Source organism: Haliaeetus leucocephalus, unplaced genomic scaffold, assembly GCF_000737465.1.
Source record: "Haliaeetus leucocephalus isolate CR32 unplaced genomic scaffold, Haliaeetus_leucocephalus-4.0 Scaffold598, whole genome shotgun sequence".
NCBI lineage: Eukaryota > Metazoa > Chordata > Aves > Accipitriformes > Accipitridae > Haliaeetus > Haliaeetus leucocephalus.
The window spans coordinates 6,475,908-6,488,070 of NW_010973034.1; the positions used below are offsets into that span (position 1 = coordinate 6,475,908).

A 12,163-nucleotide genomic window follows, 5' to 3' on the forward strand; every position below is an offset into this window, starting at 1 on the left:
GGTCCCTTCCAACCAAAACCATTCTATGATCCTATGATGAACTCAACATTCCAGGCAGGGATTTCTTTGGCTTTACCATCTTTCCCCTGCATTAGTGCCAGCTGGTGCAGTTGCAAGTGCCTGGGCTTTGCACCTTCCTCATTTCATATCCTGCTGCTTTAGATGTGATCCACCTGGCTGTCTGCTTCCTCACTTTTGAGACTATTTATGACTATCACCCTCTTACTCATCACCTTGCATTACCTATCACTGTGGTGACTCCAGGCTCTTAGGTGTCAATGACCTCTTCCCTTTCATCACAGTTTGCTGTGTTTCTGATAAGTGTCTTCATGTGTGTTACCTTCATATTTTCAAAAGGAACTCCTCAGATACTTACAATTCCTGCACCATCCTCTAATTTCTCCAAGGTTTTTCTTGCGATGCTCACTGAAAACATTGGGCTGCTTGGGAGTGAGAACTTCTGCCTGTTGTGCAGCATGATTTTCTAGGTTTCCTGTTAGTCCTCTCTTTTGCTTCTGACATTCAGGAAATTTTTTGGAGTAGGGGTTCTCTGTGTTTATACAGCTCTTGATGTGGTGGAGATTTAGCCTCTGACTTGGAACTCTAGGTGCTATGGTCAAATAAATAGTAAATCACAATAACTTGCTGTGAAAAGATAACTATTGGGCTATTAAATATTAACAGTAAAGAAGAGGTTTACCTTTTCCAGATTAACTTTCATAATTAATACAAATAGGGTGCGTTATTTTTCATAGCCAAATGCATCTTGGGGAGATGAAGAACACAGTTCTAATTTTGGTTAAAATATTTTACAATAAGTAAATACTTGGTTTTGATTTTTTAAAATCTTGTTTGTATTTTTTTTTTTTTAATTCCTGCATTTTTAGTCCAGCACTGAGGACATGTACTTAACTGCTTTCCACTGTTGTGACCACACTAATAAGCCAGCAGCTCTTTCTCCTGTGTCTGAGAATCCTCAAATGACGTAAAACTTCCACACTGGTCTAACATAGCCAATATTCGTGACATCCTCTTTTGAAGGAGATTGCTGAGATTTCCATAGGCTTTTTAATGCTTTGTGACTCTTTTTGTCCTGCAACATGCTTGTTAGCGCTCTCTTCCTAGAATGTTCATTTTTAGAGAAAGGCCTTAAATAGAGCTTTTCAAACTGAGTAGGATCTTTATCATGATATACTCTCATCTCCTGATGTTAACCTTATTTCATAGTAAATATTAATTTTAATCTTATTTAGCTTCTTTTTTTTCTAAGGTGTCCACTGCAGATTTGCATTAGGGTGATCACAAAAAACTGGGATCTACTGTGTTTTATCTCTTTCTCTCATGCACAAGTATATAGGTGAATAGCTTGCTGCAAATGCAATGTAGTAACTGTGTGTCCATATGTCTCTTTTGAAGCTGAGAAACATGCTGGTGTGTCTTGCGTGACAGCATCTATGGATGACATACAGTTTGAAGAGGCTGCCAGGTACAAAACCAGCTAACAACAGTCAAATGTTTTCATTCTAGAGATTCTTATTTGGCAGAGTTAAACTGAGGCATTATGAAATCTGAGATAGCAGGCCAATGAACTCCCCAGAGTCACAGGGTTAAGTCTCAAAATTGCTCTTTTCTATCTGTGATAGTCTGACCCACCTATTAAACAGATCAATTTCACAGGTGCAAAATAAACTGTAGTTACTTTGACTTGGCAACCTAGATGCCAGGTGAGAAACTGATGGCCCAGTGATCTTTGGCTCTAGTTAAAGTGAGTGCTGCAGGCCATTACTTATCTCTGTTAAATAAGAAATACATACCTATAACAGTTATTATATGAATTTTTTATTGTTGCAAGTGCTCTTTCAGTTTATTTCTTGCCACCTCTTTCTTTCAGCTCTTTTAAAAAAATGCATTCGTGTAACAAAACAGAAATGTTTTGCGTTTGTGATCACCAAATATTGAATGAGTCTACAAGATTATACAGGACTTAATTTTTGTTTTACCAATTTTTCATGATTTTCCAAGGGATAAAAGACACTGTAAGAGGAAATAGCACATTTATTCCTAAACCATATCTTTACAGAAACGTAACGACATGACTTTTTAGTTTTTGTGTGTTTTTACACCTTGCAATCTGGAAATTAATGAGTGTTTAGATGGGATGGACCTGGTTACACAGACCAATGCATGTGCAGTTGTCCTGACTATGAACCAAGTGGCATTGCCTGTCAGATGTACAGATGATGTCAGTTTAAAACTGTTTGCAGTACATGAATGTAAAGTAAGCATCCACTCACACTTCTGAACAGCAGTTTTTTAGAGTAGTGGCCATAGGGATGAGAACTAGAACCAGTAACAAAGAAGTGAACATGGTCATACTGAATCTAGAACTCAAGAAAATTTCTTTGTCTGTTTTACAAAATTAGTTTTAAAGTGTTTGTCTTGCCTGTAATTGTTCTGTTTTTAATTTTGGCCTTAGGAAAAAAAAAACAGTCTGTGAAAACTCTAAACAAAGAGTCCTACAAATTAAGTCAGGGTAATATTTTCCTTTCAGGCATAATCCTTCGGACTTCAGTAGCTTCAGAGCAATTTTCTCTCTTGTTTCTGAGAGCAGAACAGAGCTGCTAAAATATAATGAAAATACTTTTCCTTCCAAATTTGTTTCTGTTTCTAGTTCTCCTTCCACTTGTGGTGCCAATGTTTCATTTTTAAAAAGAATATAGAGTACAAGCGTAGTAACTGTGAAGTGGTTTCAGTAATTATTTTTCAGCCTCAGGTCATCCCTAACATCCTGTTTGTAGCTTACTGTGTAATTTCCTAAATTTTGCCAGAACTTGTTGATTATACAAATATCTTGCATAAATAAGAGAGCTCTTGTATCTCACTCTAGTAAATTAAAAAGGTGTTTTGTAAAAGTTACCTGCTGTAAGGTTTCATTTACCTAACTCACGTTCCCAAATGTTCTGTAAGGATTAAGTCTTCTGTGCATATTTCTTTTCAGTTGACATGGAAACAGAGATTTCAAAAAATCTATATATTGCAAAACTCAGTTTTGTGCCATGATAACAAATAAATCCTTCTTCTTTGTCTTTTAATATGCAGCAGTTCATTGGTAGTAAGAACATCCGATTTTAAATTACATTTATTTCAATTTTGTTAGTGCTCCGTGTGTGAATCATATTCAGTTCATTCTGATATATTTCAAAAGCTTTCTGCCAGTTACAAGTGAAAGTGTGGTGTTCTGTGACTTCTGCTCTTACCTATCTATCTAAATGCCCAAGCTGATCAGCTCTCTTGGCTTAAATAAATCAGTTTGACCGAAGTCAGAATACGTGATACAATGTAAAACATTTCATTTTGAAACAGCTCCTGGAAGTATATGAAAAGACTTTTCCCTGTCATACCATCTGACCATCTCAGTCTGACATCTTTGTTTTCTGATATGGCTGTGGACCCCAGGGGACTAGGCTTTTCTGCAATGAAATGTGAGTCCAGCTGCATAGACTGCTTGGAGGACCAGTGGAGATGTCAGTTAGGGAATCTAACGTCTGTGAAGTCCAAACCTGCCTTACTGCAGGACTGGCTTCTCAGGCTGAGTGAGATCATGTCCAGCTGTGTTGTGTTGTTCCCACCCTGCAGTTTCCTCAAAGGTGGACAGACCCAGACTTACCTCTCTCAATCTCTCTTATGCAATGTTTTCATGCAGAGGAAGAGAGGTGACCGGGGAGGTGTCACTGACAAAGGTGAAATAAACTATCTTTGTACAGAAGAATAGCACCCTGCCAGTAAGCCTGAGATTGAGACCTCTGCAGTCTCTGCTGGGACCTCATGGACAATCCAGCATCATGATGTTCTTGGCAGGGACCATGACGTCCTCTACAAGCATCTGTAGAGACTCTGAACTCTCCCTCTTTTAAGGAAAGCCTCACACTCACTGCCAGCATGTGTCATATTCAACCATAGAGTTCATCTAATGAATGTATTCTGTCTTTTTTCACCTTGTACTTTGTCATTACCTCTACTGCTGTGTTACTGTAATCCTCTTGGGAGTGTTATGACAGAGTCATAGATACAGAAATACAAAGTCTTCAGAGGTGTTTCAAGGTACTTGACTGAGTTCTGTCTCTAAGCTTTCTAAAGCCTTTTCACAAGACTGGAATGTTAACTTCTTTTCCAAGCTTAAACATAAATATTGTGTTATTGTTCTGAACGCATTCTCATTTTTGTAAATGAGCTGGTGGTTCCCTTAGCTGTGCAGTTTAGAACTATTGCATTAATGATTGTGCTTTTTCTTTGCAATGAATGATGGAAAAACTGCTTCTGAGTATGTTCTTCAAAAGCTAATGAGCACTGTGTATCTGCAGATGGTCTTAATTCTTTCCTCTAACCATTTCTCCCCCATCTGCTCAATGGCTTCCACTTGTGTTCTTGAATGTGAACAAGAAAGAGAAGGTTCCTGTGTAGTTGGTTGTTCCTTTCTGGTACTGTAAAGGAGGAGGTTTCCTGTTCCCAATTCTAGTGTTTGGTAACAATTCATTTGAAGTTCTGGCATTGAGAAAAGCAATTAAAGAAAAGCCTTACCTTTAAGTGTCAAAACCCTATTCATTAAATAATGAAGAAATGATAAAGGAATTTTTTTTTGTAAACTGGAGTCATAACTGTGCCAAATCCTTAGATGTAAATGCCTATTTCATAGGTACTCAAGTGGTCTGAGTTATATTTTGTAGTCTCAGATGTAGCTAGCTGCACTTTGCCTGCTTTGAGACTGATCTTTAGCAGTTGTAGGTTAGTCTAAATTCCCTGAAGGCAGTGGCCTGATGCCCAGTTATTTTGGCTGTGGTTCTGACTTACCATGCACATCATGTCCTTTTACTGCTCTGCTCAGTTAGACAATTTTAGGTAAAACTGCCTTCTTTCCACCCTTTCAGCATTGCCTTGTGTTAGGGTATTAGGGGTCTGAAAACAAGGGTTACTTTGTTATCAACATGTAACAGGTACTTTAGAAATTCCAGAAGGAAATAAATTATTTTCTTATTTAAATTTTATTCTATGTAGGTAAAAATGTATAATTCTGTTTAGGTATTCTATGTAGGTAAATGGGGAAGAGCAGTTGTTCAGAGGTATGCTGTTAGGACAGAAGCAGCATGCTGCAGCCCTGTTCTTGGCCAAAACTTGGAAGGTGAACACTTTGCCCATCGTTCAAGGATGTCAGAGAGCACTTTTTGTCCTGGGATTATTTCCTCACATGCATGTTTCTGTATGCTAGAGAAATCACATGGAGTATTTCTTGTGCGGTTTTGCAGCTAGATGTACTCAGTGATTTGGTGTAACTCACAGCAAGATGTGCCTTTGAACAAAAGCAGAACCTAGGCCAAAATTTCTTGGGGGACCTGGAGCCTGGAGCAGACCTGACGTCATACAGACATCAGCAAGGAGAAGGAATGCTAGTATTAAGCTTATGCAGTTTTCTGAGTGACTAAAATAGTTATTGCCCATGAATGAAGTCTGACTGATGCATAACAATGATAAACCTTTTTCAGTGCATTTTCAGTACAGCATGGAAGATACAGACTGATTAATGAGATTTGCTTCACTACTGTTAAGAATACCTAGAGAGGCAGGTTCAAGCCCTTATTAAGCTGCATGATTACATACCGTAAGATGTTATTCTTCTTAACAGGGTTGGACAAATTATTAGCATCAAAGCAAAGGTGAACAGAGCATTCAAAACCAGTATGGAGGTAAGAGATCATCAGTCTTATTCCTAACGCTATTTAAAGAGGAGAGGTGGGAGGAGTAGAGGAATGCAACATGGGTCCAGTCTTACTTGTTTCAGAAGGAGCTTTGTGCAGATATCTAAACAGTAACACTGCCTAATGGAATTGTGGATTCCTAATGACTATTATATTTGCATGTTTCCTGTAAAATAATCCATGTCAAAGTAGAAACTGGACCCTAAAGCCTTAAAATCTTTGACAGGTGTAATGGAGAGGATGGGATAGGTGGTGTTGGTCCAGTCCAAAGCTATTGACCTCTAAGCAGTCTTTGGATCAGAGCTAGGATCCACTGAATAGGTAGAGTTCTAAGTATTTTTGAAACTTCTGTATTTTGAAATACAAAAATATTTATCTCAGGTGTATGCATGTTCTTACTCTTCATATTGTAACAAGTATGCAATGCATTGCCCAATCACTTACTTGAAATAAGAATTGAACCTTAAGGGTACTTTTCTCTGCATTGTGGCCAAGTCCAATTCTCATTAATATTAATGAAAGTGATGCATCTCATGGACAGTGTATTCCAAAAGGTCCTAAAAATGAGAAAGAAATCAGAAACTTTGCTGTATGTCAGGCCTGTCTTACAGGATCAAATACAGTGTTTCACCTTCAAGTGTTTCATTGTGTTTTATACATTCATACAGACTTTTTTGCTCATACAGATCTTCAGAAAGATTCAGATGGGGACTCCAAATGGCACAAAAGTAAATGCAAAGAGATAGCCATAAAACTAAATCTAAGTGTCTTTCCTATTTTTTATTTTACCCTCCAAATGATGCTAAACATACATACACAGTTGTTGTACTAGAAAGATTTTCAGAGCTCAGCAAATATTGTGATGTTCTTATGTGTTCAGAGATGTATCAGTGATAGCAAGAGCAGGTTTTTTACCTTTTTTCTTTTAGGTTTAAGAGACTGGGCGTGATTAATTTGATAAACACTGCACCATTTTGTCTCAACTCAACTGACAATGATGTAAATACCTTTTTTGTCTCCTTCCTCCACTACCTCCTTCCTTGTAGGTTGGCATCAAGGTTACAGTACAGGATGTTTTGACTAATGTTGAAAAAATTGTGAGTGTGGCATATGCAACATATGTAGCCAAACCAGTTGGTGGTGGAAAGGTATTCTTTCTTTTTTCTTTTATGCTTGAAGTTACTGGGACTGAGTTTCTGTGAAATAACCCGACTTTTCTGGTTGTGAAACACAGGAAAATGCTCATACCTCTTTATTCTGATCAATAATAGGAAAACAGCATGAAGTCCAGATGTTACAGAGATACTTCTTTTTTCCACATCTCTGTTCTGAAATTGTTAGGCTTTTTTATTGTTTCCACTTCCTCTTGCACATTTGCTAGGAATAGAACTGGTGTCTTTGTAAGGGCTGCAATTTTGACAGAGGCAAGCACTGGAAGAGAGATCCCTGTGAGTCTGCACCTTCTCTCTCCTTTTCAGAAACTGACCTATATACATCTTGAAATCTGCAAGGGTGTCGGGCGTGGGGTTTCTTTATCCTTCACTCCCCCCTTTTGAGGAGATTGTTCAGACATCACTGTTCAGATAGAAGACATTATTTTTAAGCTAGCTTCCAATCTAAATTAATTCTTTGCTGTTTATGTTAATGAGTTTTCATGCCAATGTTTCTTCTCCCCAGTGTTTGGCTCCCCAGAGGTATTAGAAATCAGTCACGGTACTGTTTGGCCTTCACATTGCTGTGCCAGACAGGCACAGTTCCTTTAAAGTTTTCATATGAGAAAGGCCAAATATTCCTCAGATCCTCTTCATAAACTCCCTTTATATGTAGTATTCGACTTTCTTGAATATGAGTGACTAGAATCATATATCTGACTTACCTGTCTCATTGAATGTGTTATAACAGTGCATCTGCCTTTTTAACATCCACCACAGGTTGGCAGAGAGCAGTCATCCCATGAGCAATTAATATATCCGATCATTTCTGGTTTCCCTTTTGCAATGATATATTACAGTTTGCAGAAGAAACGGGTTGGAACAGTTTTACCAAAACTAAAGCCCAGCTTATCTCTGAAAGGTTATTGGCTGAATTGATTACCCTGAAAGCACTAAAGTAGTATAAAGTAAGGATTGTTTATTATTGCTTTGATATCATATCCATGGCATCAACCCATTTACCTTTTGCCCAAATTTCCAGGGAGGTTAATTCGGGATTAAATTGGTGATGATTAACTAAGATTAGGCTTAAGACAGGAATGCCCCAGAGGGAGTTTGAGACTTCAGTACAAATTCCATCACAATTTAAAGTCTTGGAGAAATTAAAGAACATTTTTTCAAATCCACTCTTCTGAACAACTGTTGCTAAAGTTGTGCAGAGAACAACAGTACGCACTTACTGTCTTAATCTTTCGGCTGGGCCATCTCCAAAAAGCTAGGAAGCTCTTGAGGAGGGCCAGAAAGGAGGCAAGGAAACTGCAAGAGGGTGTGAGTGAAGACTCAAAGACTGAGAAATATTAGCAGCACCACTGCAGGACACAAAATGTTGAATTTGTCTGTGTTGCAGTGCTTGTGCATTATTTTAAGGTTTCTGAGGCTAGACCTGGTAGACAAATCACACAAGTGACTGTTCAGTGGCACCTCTGCAGTATTTATCTAAGTGTAATAATTTTCTTATGGCACTACAGGTTTGGATTCAGTTTGTCATTGAACTGACATACATAGGAATTTGCACTTGAGGGAGAAGAATGTCTGATCTTGGCAAGAGAAGCATGTGTGTCTGGGCACAAGTAGCATTTTGGGCATAAATGTATAGGGCCTGAAGCTGCACCAAGTGCTGAGTGTTCACGTGTTTCTGCAGCTCAGAAGACCAGGGCTTCTTTGCAAATGGGTCCTCAGATAGATGGAATAGGATATGTGAGTACAGAGTGAATTGTGAAAGAGGGAGCGAGCTATTTGTGTAGTTAGTGGGAGTGGGCTCTGGGGTACACTTTTGCATAGAGTACACCACTGATCAATGTGACTGGATTATTTTTCTGATAGAAAAATTCAATACTCAAACCTTCATATTAAGATCTTATTTTTTTCTTTTTTTTTCTTTTTTCTATTTTTCTTTCTTCTTTTTTCTTTTTTAAATGAGAACTGTCTTAAACTGAGTGTGATCTCATGGATGTTTGTATTTAAAAGCTAAGAGCACTTTGTCATTGAGTTTTAACAAATGATTCTGAAAGGATAATGCAGAATCTCTTGAACTTTAATGCTGCACTTGTTTGTATTAATAGAACTTGTCATCTTGGACAGTTGATAGCAAAAGGTTGTAGAAAATGCTGATGCCGTTTTAAGTTCAAAGTGCACTTTGTTATGGTTGTGGCATTCAGAACATTTTTTTTTTCTTCATTTGCATAGATTGAACTAGAACCTGTAAACCTTCTGTCTACAGAAGATCAGCTGGAGCACACCCTGGCTATTGAGAGAAGGAGAATTCGACTGGGCTATGAACAGGTCTTTCAGAACCTAATGCAGGAGAGTAATAAGGAAGGTGATTATTGTGGTCAGCATAGAAGACAGAACAAACAACTTATGGGCAGCTGGAAGGGAGGAAAAAAGCAGACAAAATATCTGAGTAGAGCTCCTTGAGGTGGTGGTATCATGGAGAAAAGCGTGTGCCAGATTTGTGAGGGTGTGTAAGACAGTTATTCTAATAGAGTGGTATTTCTTTGTCTTCCAGAAATTCCAGATTTAAAAATGCAGGATTGAAGGCGAAGCATGCATTAAATAGATGTGAAATGCAGATCTTCATGTAGGTTATATGTAAGGTTTAAGTGTTCACACAGGACTTTACAATATGGTAATAAAGTCCTGTGACACTAGCTGTAGTGTAGATAGAAGGATAAAATTCACTCAGGCTTATGGCTGTGTCTTTGCAAGAAAGCACTAAGAGCTATCTATGTCATAAGATCATTCTCAATGAGCAGGAAAACTTCATTACATGGAGGTCAAAACAGGTGAAAAAAAGTTTAAACTCCTCATGACCAAATTGGAAAAATTGAGCCAAGAAACAGGTTCATCTTTATTTCTGATAGTAATGTCTGTTCTCAAAGACAGTTGTGCTCAAAAGTTGCTTTGTTGCCCTGCAAAAGAAATTATTCACAACAGTTAAGAAATATGCTGATATTTGGAAAATCTGAGCTGTAACTCTGTATAAACAACAAACATTATGTGGTTTTACTGAGGAAAGATGAAACCTGTTGTAAATATAAATTCTAGTCTTAATAATTTAATAAGACTGTGTAGAACTGAAGGGACTTGTTTGCTACAAGCAAACAAGTTATATGTCTTCATGGTAACTGTCTCATGGGAGACAGCTTAATACCATGAAAGAGAAATCAGAGATTGATGATTTTGGTTTCCACTTCCTTGCCTGGAATTTTCCTCGAAGGATCTTATCATTGTTAGCACCAATTCACGTCCTTAAGGAGACAGAACAAGCAAAACAGGGGAAGAGAGAAGAACATACTGCATGTAAAGGTAGCAAAATAGGTATAAGTCATATCCAGAAAGTGAAGTTTGTCTTCTGAGTGGTTCTTATGCAACAACTTAAGTAGGTCCGAAGTGCAAGTTAGTCAAATGTGTCCACACATTTATATAATCATAAAGTTAGTTAATTATGGCAAAAGTCAAAACTACAATTCAGGTCAAGTAGCTTCTAGCACAGATATGCGCTTTTAAAATGACTGACATCATCTCAAGCCTGAATCTGTTCTTGCAAAATATAACTGAAAAAAACAAAGATTAGAGTGAGGATGTGTGGCTAAACATTTGAAACTGGAATTGGAAATGCTCAGATAATGGAAGTTGGTTACTGATTCAGATCCATATTTCTGATTTTTGTGTTCTATATTGTCTCTGGTAATCACAAGATTTGTAACAGGTTATGAAATAATCATGTCATACTCTAACCTTAATTAGACACATTTGCACAGGTGCCCATCATACATGGTACTCAAAGTCTATGAAAGGCATTTGAATAAGTGATAGACTGCTCTGACAACATCCGTTAGAGGTCACGCATAGCAACCATGAATAATTGCAAGCACATGCTGAGGCTGTTGGCGGCCAGCATTCACAGCTAGCCAAGTTTCACAGTAACTGCTTCTGACGCAGCTTCTTTAAGGGATATAGCGAGGGCTGAGAAGAATCACTGTCCTGTGATAGACTATGGGGTGCACCATCCCCCACCTCTTATGTCTCTTGGAAGAACAGAGCAAATCTTCAGACTCTTGCTTCCCTTGCAAATAACAGAGGTCTTCTGTGTCTTTCTTTTTTTTCTTCTTTTCATTTTGTCTGAAGCAAATTGCATGCTTCAGTAACTGGGGGTATTTTCTTCTTGGCTGTCAGTTACTAGCTGAAATAATTCATTAATACATTGCTGCTGTATTTTAGATACTTTTGAAGAGGAAGATGCAGTTTCAACTGACCTTACTCATGTACAGAGTATTGAGCTTGTCCAGCCTCCTCACGCAAACCATCATGGAAACACTTTTGGTGGCCAGATCATGGCTTGGATGGAGACAGTGGCAAGTATTTCAGCAAGGTACTTCTCTGCCTCATAGTGTTTGCATATGGTTCTAAATGGCTGTGATTTTAATATTAAGGGTTTCACAGGGATTTATTTTATGAAAAATACAGACCTAACCCTTTGTGACTTTTCTTCTGCCTCAGATTGCAGGAGGCCTTTGAACTATTTATGTGGTATAGTTCCCACAGCATGCCACACCACTGTGGGAGTCAAATATTATTCTTCTGTTACACATACAGACCCTAAGGCAAAAGAGGCTATGTTATCTTCCTGAGAATCTCTGCAGAAAGTCATCATTGGACATACAAGTAGAAACTTGGTCTCCTTGTGGTTGGTGCAGCGTTTTAAAAGAAGAGTTACTTGTGAAGTTGGGATAAAACCAGTACTGACCCTGTATCAACTGATATCCAAAAATGAACAGCCTTCTAAATGTTAGTCTGCAGATCCTTATGCCAGAAGAAAGACTAAGTCAGAGAAGAAGAATCAAAAGAAACAGGTTCTGTTTTGTTGGTGAGCACACAGAACAGATGCATAACCTTCAGCAAGTCACTTAACCTTTCAGTCTCTCTGAGTCCTACGTCCTATAGGTTGTAATATTTTTAGCAGTATAAAGGGCTCTGACATCTTCAGGTAGTGAGTGCAAAGTATTTTTGTGACACTGCCTAGTGTTGCTTGTCGGTATGGCCTAGACATATAATCATTTAATTTCTCTTCCCCTGAAATCAAACCGTTGTTTTTCTCCCTCCTTGTTCTTGGACACTGCACAAAGCTTCTTTGTAAGCAGCTCTTGAGTTTCAGTTTGAATTCTCCTTGCATACCAAGTGACCTAATTCACTGCAGGG

At 38.2% G+C, this 12,163-nt stretch overlaps 1 protein-coding gene across 1 annotated transcript in view; it reads left to right on the top strand.

The window, feature by feature from the left end:
- Nucleotides 1–1,454: 1,454 nt before the first annotated feature.
- Nucleotides 1,455–12,163, top strand: part of ACOT12 (acyl-CoA thioesterase 12) — a 29,224-nt gene continuing 18,515 nt past the window's right edge. Inside the window, exons 1-5 of the mRNA XM_010578092.1 lie at nucleotides 1,455–1,486; nucleotides 5,678–5,738; nucleotides 6,797–6,898; nucleotides 9,149–9,281; nucleotides 11,186–11,336. Of these exons, the coding sequence (XP_010576394.1) occupies nucleotides 1,455–1,486; nucleotides 5,678–5,738; nucleotides 6,797–6,898; nucleotides 9,149–9,281; nucleotides 11,186–11,336 (479 nt within the window). The remainder of the gene's footprint in view (nucleotides 1,487–5,677; nucleotides 5,739–6,796; nucleotides 6,899–9,148; nucleotides 9,282–11,185; nucleotides 11,337–12,163) is intronic.